The following is a 14,800-nucleotide window of genomic DNA, read 5'->3' on the forward strand; positions in this document are numbered from 1 at the left end:
ACGGAATTTCCTAGCGATATCCACCTAAAAAATTCAGCTTGTAAATTCTACACAATGTTTTCAATGCGATTCCACTGCACTGTGCACACGGGAGATTTCCGGACTGAAATTCCAATTCTGGACTGCGCGGAAAGAATAAAAATGTTCATTGTTTCAGTGGAATACTCTTGGAAAAGCATTGCCGTCTATGGAGGCAGGGCATTTCTGGCGGTCTTAACCCAGGGCGGATATTCTGCTGTGTGAAGGGTTATTCCCCATCAGCTATACCTTAAAGGGGTATTCCAGGCAAAAACTTTTTTTATATATCAACTGGCTCCGGAAAGTTACCGTAAACAGATTTGTAAATTACTTCTATTAAAAAATCTTAATCCTTCCAATAGTTATTAGCTTCTGAAGTTTTCTGTCTAACTGCTCAATGATGATGTCTTGTCCCGGGAGCTGTGCAGTCCCTATGGGGATATTCTCCCATTATGCACAGCTCCCGGGACAAGACATCATCATTGAGCAGTTAGACAGAAAACTTCAGAAGCTAATAACTATTGGAAGGATTAAGATTTTTTAATAGAAGTAATTTACAAATCTGTTTACGGTAACTTTCCGGAGCCAGTTGATATATAAAAAACGTGAGTCATCAGAAAGCAGTTAGACAGAAAACAACAACTCAACTTCAGAAGCTAATAACTATTGGAAGGATTACGATTTTTTAATAGAAGTCATTTATAAATCTGTTTAACTTTCCGCAGCCAGTTGATATATAAAAAAAAGTTTTGGCCTGGAATACCCCTTTAAGCTGTGTTCACACCTGTGTTTGTCTTTTTTAGCCTGCATTCTGTTTGTCTGATCCATTCCGGCATCAGACAAAAAAAAAAAAAGAAATGAATGGATCAGTTCATGTCCGTTTGTATCCATTAAAAAAAATATGGCGTACACTGTTTTCCATTCCATTGTTAACTATCAGGCATGTTGTTGTCCATGTAGGATTTGGACTACTAGGGTATATAAACATCGTAGAGGTGGGTCCTCAGCTTAGGACCAATGAGGCAGAAAGACAGGCCACAAAGCATCCGCGGGTCCCAGGCCGTTCATCCGTTGTACTGCACTGACTTCACTGACCTCCCGTCACTTGAGTGGCCACCGTTTAAAGGGGTATTTATTTTTTTTTTTTTAATCAACTGGTGCCAGAAAGTAAAACAGATTTGTAAATTACTTCTATAAAAAAAATCTTAATTCTTCCAGTACTTATTAGCTGCTGAATACTACAGAGGAAATTCCTTTCTTTTTGGAACACAGAGCTCTCTGCTGACATCATGATCACAGTGCTCTCTGCTGACATCTCTGTCCATTTTAGGAACTGTCCAGAGCAGCATATGTTTTCTATGGGGATTTTCTCCTACTCTGGACAGTTCTAAAAATGGACAGAGATGTCAGCAGAGGGCACTGTGGTCATGATGTCAGCAGAGAGCTCTGTGTTCCAAAAAGAAAACCATTTCTTCTGTAGTATTCAGCAGCTTATAAGTACTGGAAGGATTAAGATTTTTTAATAGAAGTCATTTACAAATCTGTTTAACTTTCTGGCACCAGTTGATTAAAAAAGAAAAAGTACCCCTATAAAACACACATTTATTCAATATAGTACAACGTATTTCCAGCTTGTACTGGGCTCTTCATCAGGTAAATGGATCACATGAGAAAGAGCCCAGTAGGGGCACAATGTGTAATATGGAATAAACCTAGGTTTAATAATACGTTCCGGAGAAGTGCCCTCATTGACGTCTAACTTCATTTTATTGGCAGTTTTATCATGTTATAAGTAAATACTCTTAAACATTATCATAGTCTACAGAAATAATGCATGCGTGGTGATACCGTATGTGTGTTATAAATATTGTCATTTTGTATTTCCTTTAGTTTATTCCCTCAAATATGTATAAAAGCCTTCTTGTAGTCGTGACGTTGTGTCTACAAACGTAACAGAACTGTACTGGAGTGTGACAGTGTGTATCTTTATTAATTCACGTGTATGAGAATAAGTGAACTGTTTGCATGGTGTCATGTAAAAGTCCGCTCGGTGCCATGACTTATAGGCCACGCTATAATGAATATCAAGCCTTGGGACTCTTTGGGATACCAGATCCACATCTCAATATCTTCCTTGTTATAATATGTTATAAAAATACAAAATACATTGCTGATGTCTAATCTCTCCTTTCGAATACTCCGATTTCCAGTGCCATTTCTCCCGTACAGCATTTTAACATTCAGCTTTTAGACAGCGGTAACTCGGAGAAATGTGTGATTTTATCTGACCCAAATAATATGCTTGACGGCAAGTCATGCCGAGGGAGCACGGGCAGAGAATGATTGATTTAAAAGAACCTTGGGATTCTTCAGATGATACCCTCAGAGTTCTGATCTCACAATTCATACAAAAGTATTTAGCAGTTTACTAATGTATTTAGAGAGGATGCCGTAATAATAATAATAACAATAATAATACTGGTAATAACAAAAATCTGACAAAAAGGAGACGGCAATAGAGATCGGTGACGTCTTCTGTAAAACAAGCCTGCGGCCAGTTGTTAGGAATAACCTCAGATAATAGTAGCCATATCGGCCCTTTAAGCAACCCCTTGTTTACTGCCTGGGTGCAATGCTCTACAGGCTTATTATTAATGGTCAAATTGCCTTTTTCAATAAGTAGAAGGGTCCAGATATCTGACGAAAAGACGCGCTTGGGATCTGAACAATACTGTGGTGCTCGGAGAACACGATAAATGAAAATATTTTAACCGGTGATACTTTTAGGTATAGATCATTTATACAATGGTTTAATAGCAAAAAGTAAAATACAAAGAGCCCATAGAGTCCATACCAGGGGGGTGCAGAGGTAGCAGTCACAACTGGGCACATATGTCCCATAAGAGACCAGTATTATAAATGGCAAATAGCGGTGCTGTTGCAGACTTTGCACTGGGGCCCAGAAGCTACAAGTTACACCTACAGATCATAGGTTACACCTACAGATCAAAACTACAACTCCCAGCATGCCCGGACAGCCAACGGCTGTCCGGGCATGATGGAAGTTGTAGTTTTGCAACACTCGGAGGTCTATAGTTTTGGACCACTGATCTACTGGATCCGTCCATCAACTATCAGATTGTCCGTATCGACCATTTAGGCCAGTCTATAGAGAAATACATAAGAAATTATTGACTGTGAAAGCATTAAACAACATTTCCTCTACTCACTGGCAAAATTTACTGAATTTTTTGTTTGTTATTTTGCCCATTCTTCCACGACCAACCAACTCAACCCGCCCAATTCCGCCATCTTCATAGGTGTTGATTTGTTTATCTCACGGTATTTGTTTGGGTTCTTTTTTTTTTTTTATTATTTGTAAAAATTTTTTAGAAATAAAAAAATGTGCAAACAAACTGCTACGGTACAACGTCATCTGATCTCCATGGGGAGACATTCAATCTCATACTAACAATACAAGGCTCAAGGCGAGTATGCGCTTACTCTGTTGTATAAATATACCGGACAGATATACGTCCTACACTGTTGATCCATGTCCTCTTCCTTTTATTGACGACATGTTTTGTACATATGTCTGTTATGTATGCAAAAGCCGTACTGCCGATGTTTTTTTTTCTCTTTTCAATAAAACAAATAAAAAACAAAACAAAAAACAATACAAGGCTAAACATTTATCCACAGTTAAAGGGGTAACTTTTTTTTTATATATATATCAACTGGTGCCAGAAAGTTAAACAGATTTGTAAATTACTTCTATTAAAAAATCTTAATCCTTTCGATAATTTCAGCTGCTGAAGTTGAGTTGTTGTTTTCTGTCTGGCAACAGTGCTCTCTGCTGACATCTCTGCTTGTCTCAGGAACTGCACAGAGTAGAAGAGGTTTGCTATGGGGATTAGCTTCTAAACTGGGCGTTTCCCGAGACACGTGTCATCAGAGAGCACTTAGACAGAAAAGAACAACTCAACTTCAGAAGCTCATAAGTACTGAAAGGATTAAGATTTTTTAATAGAAGTAATTTACAAATCTGTTTAACTTTCTGGAGCCAGTCGATATGTAAAAAAAAAAAGTTTTTTTTCTGGATAACCCCTTTATGGTAGATAAACAAACAAACAAAATAACCGTTCAAATATTTTTGAAAGTAACTTACATAGTTGGTAGAATAGTTTTGTAGAAATATTGAAGGGAAATCGTAATAAATTTGGCGCACATGCGTACGTGTGCCAAATTTATTAAATGGTCACAGGGCATTTTGGGAGCTCCTCTATGTACACTACTGTGGCACATTGGTGGAAATGTATCTTTTTTTTTTTTTTTGAAATGGTGTGGTTTTACCAGCTGTTGCGCAAAATTGATTACGTTGCGCCTGTCACTTCATAAATTTGCGCCAATGAAAGGAAGCCACTGGATAGTGCAAAAAAAAGGTGAAAAACTCAAATTTTTGGTCACTGGAGTACATTTGTGCACTACATTTTTGGAGCTTGTGATAAATTCAAACCACATGAAAATAGCGTAAAATTATTAAATCAATGCACAAAATAAAAAAAACTGTGCGCAATGCCATTTTGCAGGTACGCAACAGTTTATTCATTTCTAAAACATGGCTGAACATTTATTAATTTTTTTATGAAAAGAAAACATCTGAATAACTTTATTTATTAATGATTTTTGTTTCTTCAGGGGAAATGCTCTTTAAGGTTATAATGTAAAATATAAGCATAAACTCACTTTTGTGCTCTTGCCTGTATATAATAATGCGCATAACAATGTAACCGCAATAGAAATTCAGCATTAAAATTAGTTAAGATATTACAGTTTTTGTGAGATATTATCTGGCGTTTCTTGTTCTGAATCTTTAGCGCGGCCAATACAAATCAGTCCCGCAGTTTGATGAAAATTAACACTAGTTTTGTAAAGTGCACATCAGGGGATTGCAGTCAAGTCTTATCTTCAGTTCCAGTCAACTAGCAATCCTGAAAGAGTTTTGCATCATCATCAGAGCAGGCGATTCTGCTGGTGAACCTAATCAATCCCCGGAATACTGAGGCTGTGCTGTGTAACAAAGCTAAAATAGATTTACAAATGGGGTTTTAGGGGATAAGCTCCTCCACGGGATTACATATTGATTTTAAAAATAAAAAAGCTTATCATATAAGCCAAAACTGAAGAAAAAAAAAATTCAACCTATGCAAAAGAAAAAAAAAAACTCCTCACTTCAAAACCTATGCCAAGAGTGCATCACAATGAACAAAGTGTTGGAGATATATTTATCGAACAAGAAGAGCACCGTGTCAAGGCCCAACCGCGGAGAAGGATGTAATGAACTTACTGGAGAATGATATAGCCATAGGATGCAGGACACGGCTGCTCTCATTATGGGATGTCACCGCTGTAGGCAGGTCCCAGACAGTCAGACAATTTAATGCTATGCTGCAAAGCCATATTTTCTCCAACGGGGGAGAAAGAATTAAGCTGCCGAGGAACTTGCTGTACCAAAAGGATTTACAATCATTGTCCACTATAAGCCACCTTCACTGCTGAAGGCTGCTGTACAATGTCACAACGGTTACTGCTCCTGGAAAATATGAACGTCCACCCTTCAATCATGTTTATAAATAGGTTTAAAATTCGGGAATAATTGATTTTTTATAGAACAGACATAAGTAACAAAATCCTGACTGCATGCTTTTACCATAAGGGGGAGCTTAGGAGCTCATTGTATACTGATTAAAGGGGTAGTCCAGGAAACTGAACTTTTAGACACTTAAACCAAGGGGAGGACAGGGGATAAGTGTCTGATCATGGGGGGTCCAACAGCTGGGACCCCTGCGATCTCCTGTACGGGGTCCCGACTATTTACACGTCCTTGAGATTTTCATTGTTTTTCTCCAAGATGTCGAACGCCCCCCCCACCCACTATAGCGGCAACATATATCTGCACTGTTCAAAGATTGTCACCATTCAAATCAGTCTCTGAGCAATTTTATTAAAAGCCAAATAAACTTTCAGTATGTAGGAATGTTGGGAAACTAGAGTATCAGGAGGAACTGTTGAATTATGTCTCATAACCACAAATAAACAACTAGACCATTATCCTTATTATGTTAGGATGGACATAATGGATAGAGGGGGAATTTATTAAAGGGGTACTCTGCCCTAGACATCCTATTCCCTATCCAAAGAAGAGGGGATTAGATGTCTGATCATGGGGATCCCGCAGCTGGGACCCCCGCGATCCCTGTGCAGAACCCGGTGTTCGTTTAGAACGCTGGGTGTGGGCGGCGGGAGTTGTGACATCACGGCCATGCCCCTCGTGGCGTCATGTCACACCCCCTCCCATAGACTTGCATTGAGGGGGCGTGGGGTGATGCCATGAGGGGCATGGTAGTGAGGTCGCGACCCACTGCCGCCTGCACCCAGCGTTCGGAACTAAACATTGCAAACGCTGGGGCAGCAGAGTACCCCTTTAAGGGTTGAACGCTAGAAAACATGCATACAAAAGTCCCACATTTTTGCTCATATTTATTTGATGAGCTAAAATTTTGTGGCTGCCTCGGTTCTCGTGACTTGCTCTGAGACTATGGCAATCTGGAGACAGATCTGATAGAAGTCCCACAGACTTGAATGGGACTGATGGCAAATTAATCAATCGCTATAGTCTCAGAGCAAGTGATCAGAAGCGGCGAAATTTAAGCAATTATCCTGCCGCCAAAACTACAATTAGAGGTAGGCTTCAAGGAGTGTTTTGCCTATCTTGGTTATGCTAACTGAAGGCATACTACTAGGATACACTCTGACCCTTGGGACTCCACTCTTTCTGAGAATACAGGGGCCACAGCACTGTATCCTTTGTACCGTTCTTTCTCAACAAAGTTTCACCCCACCTCGCTAAATAAGCAGTGAAGCCGCCTTACTCTTAGAATTACAGGGGACACAGCAATCATAAAGTAACATATTCTTGGCATCTGCCCTCACATTTCCGGGCATACCCCTTTAATATGATGAAATCGGTGCTTTAAGTTATTGTACATTCTTTTAGAGATGAGCGAACTTACAGTAATTCGATTCGTTATGAACATCGTGGCTCGGCGGTTGCTGACTTTTCCTGCATAAATGAGTTCAGCTTTCAGGTGCTCCGGTGGCTGGAAAAGGTGGATACAGTCCTAAGAGAGTCTCCAGCCACCGGAGCACCTGAAAGCTGAACTCATTTATGCAGGATAAAGTCAGCAACTGCCGAGCTGAGAAGTTCATGATGAATCGAATCATTGTAAGTTCGCTCATCTCTACATTCTTTCCTATAGTTCTGTTAAGAAAATAATGCTTCTCGAAAATAAATGGATATGTTTATTTTTTAAATTTTTTATAGAAAGGTCTAAAAGTATAATAAAAAATATGGTACATATTTGTAACAGTATTTCATTATTTTTTTTAATATCATAATAATTAATTTACCATGAGTTGTTTGGATCAGTTAAAACTATGAACCTGGCCTTAAATTTTATTCTACAAAATTTCTGCTTAAAATAAAAAAAACATATTATTAAATTTAGAATTATATATATATATATATATATATATATATATATATATATTATATATATATATAAATAAACTTTTAACCTGACACTTCCATGCTTGGCTACCAAGAGCAATTGAGGTGGTCACTGACCCATCTAGCTAGAACAAAAAGTGCCTAATTGTAATATGTCAATGTGATTTCCAAAAGTGCAAAAGACGAAGAGCGATGTCCACTGTTGCCTTGACAAAGAAAGTCATTTATTGGTTGTGACAATAGACAAGGCTTTGAGGAAGGTCCTGGGGGTCGCAGCGAGAACATTGATCTGTTGTTCATTCTAAAAAAATCACTTTTTAGGATGCGGACTTGCAGAAATTAGCAGAACTTTTCATTTTGATGCAGTGTGAAATTGACAAGATGTAATGAAAAAGCTACAAAGCCAAACACTGGACATGCAAGAAATGTTTAATGAGGACTACAAGGGATTTTTTGTCCCTTCTGTTTGCCAAGAAATTAAGTCCCTGTGCTTCATTATTCTGTATACAATTCATTTTCATGCACTAGTCTGTGTTGCATTACTATAGTGCACTGTAGTTTTTAACATGCATGTGCATTATATATACAGAACTCAAGGAACCATCACATTATGGAGTTACAATAAGAGATCACATCTGTCGAGCCGTGCCATGCTGATAACCACTATGCAGACCTAGTCAGCAAAACAGATGTTTTCGGTGTATGATGGTGACCGGTCATGATCACTAGTTTAATCCAGAATCTATCTGTCTATATTGAGAGGTGGTGAGGTGGGAAAAAGGCCCAAGGGTGAGCAGTGTGATACCCGATCTAATGTAACAGCTGTGGAGCTGATGGAGACACAGGCTGGAGGGGCTTTGTAGTTTTTGGACAGTCAACTGATCAATAAGGTTCCCATCTTTTGTCAAGATTTTCGCAGGTTTTTAGTATTCTATTTTTTTTCCTTCAATGTTAGAAACCAATGTACAGTACAGAGGTGTAACCTGAGCTCCTGTGCCTCAATGCAAAGTCTGTAACAAACCCCCAACAGCACCAAAAACTACCATGTGCTGTATATAGTACTGGCGTTTTCTTCTAAGCCAAAAGGGCCTGACATATGAGCAATTTTAGTTTTTTATTATTTAGCTCATTCTCAGGATTAGAAGTGATGGCTATTCAAAAAAGTGTCAAAATCCCCATGTCAACAACCACCCTATTAAGTCGGCCTAACACATGACATGTAAGACATGTGATGGCCAAACCTGACAATTTTGTGTAGGACGGCTTTCCAATATTCTGCCAACAGATGTTGCTGGGAAATAGAAGGATCGGGTAGTTGGAATTAAACATGACCCAACCCTTCTCTACCCAAGCATCATCTATCGGCAGAGTGTTGGAAGTCATACACAAAACCTTTTGTTCTCAGGGCGGTAATGCGCCACAAGAATTGTCTGCTTGCGCTTACATTGTCCCCAGAATGAATGATGTTCACTGTGTGTGTGTGTGCGCAACCAGTGCTCTATAAATTTTTCATGGGGATTCCGGGCATTGCTGAGCTCAGGGCTTGGCCATGCTTGGAAGCCCCCTTAAAAAACAAAACAAAAGAAAAAAAAAAACACAAGTGTTCATTCAGGGGGAAATTTCACCTATAGTTTCATAATTGGTGGGGGTTCCAATGGTCAATCAATTTTTTTGTCCTCTGTCTTGTGTATAGTCAGTGTTTCAACTCCTAGCATGCCCAGTTGAAATTGGAGATACGATCCAGTTCGAGATGCTAAATATGAAGACCCTGAGCTGTCAGCTTCTCTAGATCGCTATTTCTCAGATACCTCTGTGCCATTTATTCCATATACTCCTTTCAGCAGCCATGAAAGTCTCCCAAACTAATTACAATTGATTGAATATGGATCAGGAAGCTTATCAGGTGAAAAAAGAAATTACCCAGTGACAGTCGGCGAGGTCAATACAGAGCAGCTCACGTCACTCAGCTTTAAGATGGTATTTGGGGGCTCGGTAATATAATATTACCATATGGCAGCGCTCCGCTTTAACTTTAGCAGATGTGAATAGAAACTCGTCACTAGTTCCTTTCTATCCAAAAATAATCTGCCAGATTATTACATGTAATTTTATCAGAAACACCAAATCCTCCGCCGATAATTACTATTAGTCTAATGATTATAAGTCGTATCATGGTATTTGTATCATTGAAGCCAAATACTTACATAAGGTTTTTATCCTGAAACATCGCTGCTTCGATAGATTAGTTTAATCACTACAACATTTTTATTTATTTACTTTTTTTTTTGCTTTACAGTTAGACTTTTTAGGTCGTCACCCCGTTTCCGTCTTACCTTCTATAGCAAGCATTGCTCGTAACTCTCGGTTTAGTAGCTCAAACCGTCTCTCGAGGTCATGTTCTTTTTCCCTATAGGCAAGTTGAGAGAGTAGAAGAAGAAAAAAACTCTGCTCATCAATATGTTAATTACTAAATCATTAAACACTTAAAGGGACCTTTAGCGTACATTGATTTAGGGGACTCATAAATGACTTTTCTCTACCGCAATAAGCTACTTCGCACAAATGATACACCGACAAAGAGAAACAGCGGTGACCGACTGCAGCGGAAACAACTTTACCAAGTTTACTCACCGAGTCTACGCAACCAGCCATAAGAAAAGATCATTTGGTATAAAGCTTTCCAAATATTAGAAAGATATACAGTGACCCCCCGACCTACGATGGCCCCGACATATGATCAAATCAACATACGATTGCCTCTCAGCATCGACATACGATGCTTTTTTATGTCGGGGCCATTGCATTAAGTGCTATCCGGCAGCGCAAAATGCTTAAGCTGCTGCCGGATAGCAGCTTAATGTTCCCCATGTGGTGCGGTGAGTATTACTTACCCCTCCACGATGCTCCGTGGTGCCCTCCGGGTCCAGCGCTGGTCCTCCGGTGTCTTCTCGGCCCTCTCCGGTGACGTCACTACGCTGTTGCACACGCTGTCCCGTCATCCAATAGGAATGGCGTATGCAGCGGCGTAATGACGTCGCTATGCAGGCCCAGTAAGGCCTTGCGGAAGACAGCGGAGGACCGGTGAAGACAGCGGAGAACCGGAGTAGACCAGGAGAGCCCAGCAGAGGCCCGGGGCCACCATCGGGAGAGGAGGGGACAGGTGAGTACAGCTTCCTATACTTAACATTGCACAAATCCCTCAACATACGATGGATTCGACAAACGATGGCTCGTTTGGAACGAATTACCATCTTATGTTGAGGGACCACTGTATTGTTGAGTGATTTAGGGGGCACCTTTAAAAGGCAAGTCACGGTATCCAGAGGAAACACAACCCCAGGATAGATTCAACCAGGATTCGGACTCTATTCCAATACAGGGTTAGAGCACTACATTCCCAGAAGATATGCGTATGGGTGCCGACACCCTGTGAACAGGGTAGAGGGCATCTGGGAGCAGGTAGAGGGCATCTGGGAGAAGATGCGATCTAAAGCCTTGGGTGTGTGGTACCAGTGGAAGAGTACCTTGTATTGATTCTTCTTTTATGCGGCACAAGAAGATAATTTAGCAGCTTGTAACCAAATTATGTGCCAAAGCGAGACAGGAATAGGACGACCCAAGAACTGTTCCCAGTTGGCCATATATGGGTGAGAAAGACATATTGATACAACTGGAAAAAAACTCACATAAACATATATACTGATCATTTTCATTAGCTGCAGTCAAGGGCAACCTTTAAAGCCACTATGGGACTCGCATATAAGAAAGTACTTGGTCCCCCATGCTGGTAATTATTAAAAATTAAAATGCAAATATTTTAAGGCACAGGCAATTCTATTCCTCCTATAATTGTTTTCTCCTTCGGGTATTCTAATACATTTTGTTTTCTTTCGCTGTTAATCCTCCCTTCCAGGGTCAACACCACAACAGATCCTAAGCATGTCATAACATAACTAGCGAGCGAGTTACTAAGATCCTTGTCACCAGCGGTTGGATATTATTAGCTGATGATAATCCTTTTTCTGAGAGCCGAACAGAACAGGAAATAAGGGGTAACAATGGAAATGGAAGAGCTCGTTTTAATTTTCCTGAGTCACGGGGCAAAAGAGATGGGCGCAGCCCGAGAAGCGTTAACCCACTTATGTTTACATGCGTCAGTCAAAGTGTAAAGACATCAGGATCGGAGGGAAGCAAACAATACTTATCTGGCGCCAATATCACCAGAGGGCAGAAAGACTCGCATTGAGACAAAAGTCAGAGCAGACTTCATAGAAATGACTTTTTGCATAAATCATAACATGCACTATGGTAAGTGTAAGCGAGGCGCCCCGTGTACTTACAGGAGTGAGAGCTGGTTCATTCGCCTGATCAGGGCGTTTTTCTTGTTCACAAGCATGAACCATTCCTGCATCAACGTCTCCTCTTCCTCTGTATACATTCCTGTATTAAAAAAGGAAAAAAATTATAAAATAAGCTTAACACACTTTATTAGTAAAAACAGAGATGAAACACACACCGTAAAAGACTCATAAATACACACTTAACATTCTTGACACTTTATCTTTTAATCCAGTAAAACATTATTGTCACATACAGCAACAGCATTATCTTGAGTATCACCCTTACTTACACATCCATACAATGAGCCAGTACAGTGTATAAAACTGAAGACGTTCTATCCGCCATATCCATAGATCACAATGCATGGACTTGTATGGAAAATACACATACATTGACACATACAGGACCATTTTTGGCCGTAGTGCTTTGATCCATTCAGGGTGTTATTTTTTGACACCCATAAATGGGTCAGAGTATAACTGACACCGCCAGGTCTCAATGGATCCTATTGACTTGAATGGGGTACATCAGGTGTCCAGTATTCTAGGGGAGTTGAGCAGAGAAAAAAGACCGGACATGCAGTCTTTTTTTAAACATACATATTCATAGTAGTCAGTTATAATAGGTTAATTCATCAGCGTTCCCCAACCAGTCTGAATCTAGCTGTTGCAAAACTACAACTCCCAGCATGCCCGGACAGCCTTCGGCTGTCCGAGCATGCTGGGTGTTGTAGTTTTGCAACAGCTGGAGGCACGTTGATTCAAGGAACACCGATGTATCAACCTATTGCAAATGACTACTATGAATGACTATTTGCATATGTACGGTATTTTAATACTAAACTCACACTACAGAGAAAAAGTGTTAGCTACGAAACAAAGAAAAATTTAAGACATAAACCTAAAAGGTGTTTTTAAAAAAAAATTTTTTGTAATTTTATGTAACTATAGCTCAATCATTACATGATGGGAAAAGTTAACAGATTTTGTGGTTCCATTCTTAAAGATTTTCAACACAAACTAAAAACTTCTCATATATTTATTAGCAACTCACTTAATGTCACAAAAAAAAAAAAAAAAAAGGGATTTTCTAAGACTGAGGACCTGAAATACAACTTTTTTGCTTAAGCTTATAGACGACCAGCCGGCACTTTTGTTTCATTAACTACTTGTATTTCCCAAGAAATAACAATTGCGAAACACCTTCTCTCATAACTAGGCATTGTGCCGTTCCACGTGAATATCAGGGTGTGCCCCATAGACCATTGATGGCCTGCACTGATTGGGTTATGTCATCATTGTGCCGTTCCCCATAGACTCTTTGATGGGCTGCACCGATTGGGTAATGTCATAGTGTGCTGGTACACACCCCCCAACTAGTAACATCTAGTTGTCAATTTATTCATAACATTCAAGGAGGGGAAAAACAGAAGATTGGGGGGGATTCATCAAAACATGTGCAGAGGAAAAGCTGACCAGATGCCCACAGCAACCAATCAGACCGCTTCTTTCATTTTGAAAATGGCCTCTACACAGGTTTTGAGAAATCTTCACCCATTGACACAACTAAGAGTTCTAAGAAAAGATGCTTCATGGTTTAATAAGGTTTTATTAAAGAGAAGCTGACAGCTATTTTGCCTGCTCTAAACCCAATATACTGCGTTATAGTTGGGGTGAATAGCTGTAAAAAGAAGGGTAACTTATATTTTTCAGATTAGGTATGTCCTAAGTTCTGCCTATTACAACTGCATTGCCATTCCAGACCAGCAAGCAATGGAGGCAGGGAGCCGGCTCTCCCAGCTCCCCTGCCTTCTCAATATTTCATTCCAGAAATTAGGACATACCTAACCTAAAAACATAAGTTACCCTTCTATAATCTTACTATAACCCACTATATTGTGTTTAGTGCGGGTGAAAAAGCTGTCAGATTTTCTTTAAAGTTTCAAAAACATAGCAACAATACAAATATAAGCATAGACCAGTGAGCTGTAGGGCAAGTCTCGTATAGCAGAAATGGTCTTTAGAAGTCACATTGAGAATTTCAAGGAGAAACATTAATTAAGATTGTAATAACATTCTCCTTGCACACCACAAAAAAAAAACTAAATATAAAGAAGAAACTTGAAGGGGAAAGAAGAAGGGAGGAAAGAAAGGATGATAGAAAGAAGAATATGATTTTAAAGCCCTCTTGGGCAGGACCCTCTCTCCCTCTCTTGTCATCCACACTACGTATTTTCCACTGCGGAAAATATGGTGCAGCATCCTCCTATAGCTATTAATGGGATTCTGCTGCACTATTCACACTACGGAATTTATGCAGCAGAAAATCTGGACCAAACCTTTCAGCTGAAAATGTTTGAAAATGCATTGCCATCTAAGGACACACAGCATTTCTGAGAAGTACTTGCGCCGGCCTATTCTGCCGGCATTCACTACAGATAGAATCTATAACTAATAATAATATTTCATTTATTTATAAAATAATTAACAATGATAAATCTGTCACAATATGAAAAATTTAATGTAAAGGCTAGGAGCTCAGTGGTAGAGTGCCAATGTGGATCCAGGCAGAACACAAGTACAGTGGTCCCTCAATTTACAATATTAATTGGTCCCAGGACGACCATTGTATGTTGAAACCATTGTATGTTGAGTCCAGAACTCTATGGAAAGCTGGTAATTGGTTCTGAAGCCACCAAAATGTCATCCAAAAATAGGAAAAAGTGAGGATTAAAGAAAAATAAGTAGATAACTAATATAGATAAAGCAAATTCTTACATATAAAAGAAAGAAAAATCTGCTGGGAGCTGTAAATCACTGTCTATGTCAGTGTTTACCAAGCAGGGAGCCTCCAGCTGTTGCAAAATTACAA

General features: G+C 39.6%; 1 protein-coding gene across 8 annotated transcripts in view; it reads right to left on the minus strand.

Annotated features, from left to right (window-relative positions):
• Positions 1-14,800, minus strand: part of EHBP1 (EH domain binding protein 1) — a 430,856-nt gene that overhangs the window by 18,062 nt on the left and 397,994 nt on the right. For all 8 annotated transcript variants that reach the window (XM_056568010.1, XM_056568005.1, XM_056568009.1 and 5 more), the window contains 2 exons: positions 11,929-12,028; positions 9,922-9,995 (listed from right to left, as the gene is read on the minus strand). In XM_056568010.1, the coding sequence (XP_056423985.1) occupies positions 9,922-9,995; positions 11,929-12,028 (174 nt within the window). The remainder of the gene's footprint in view (positions 1-9,921; positions 9,996-11,928; positions 12,029-14,800) is intronic.

This window comes from Hyla sarda, chromosome 3, assembly GCF_029499605.1.
Source record: "Hyla sarda isolate aHylSar1 chromosome 3, aHylSar1.hap1, whole genome shotgun sequence".
NCBI classification, from domain to species: domain Eukaryota; kingdom Metazoa; phylum Chordata; class Amphibia; order Anura; family Hylidae; genus Hyla; species Hyla sarda.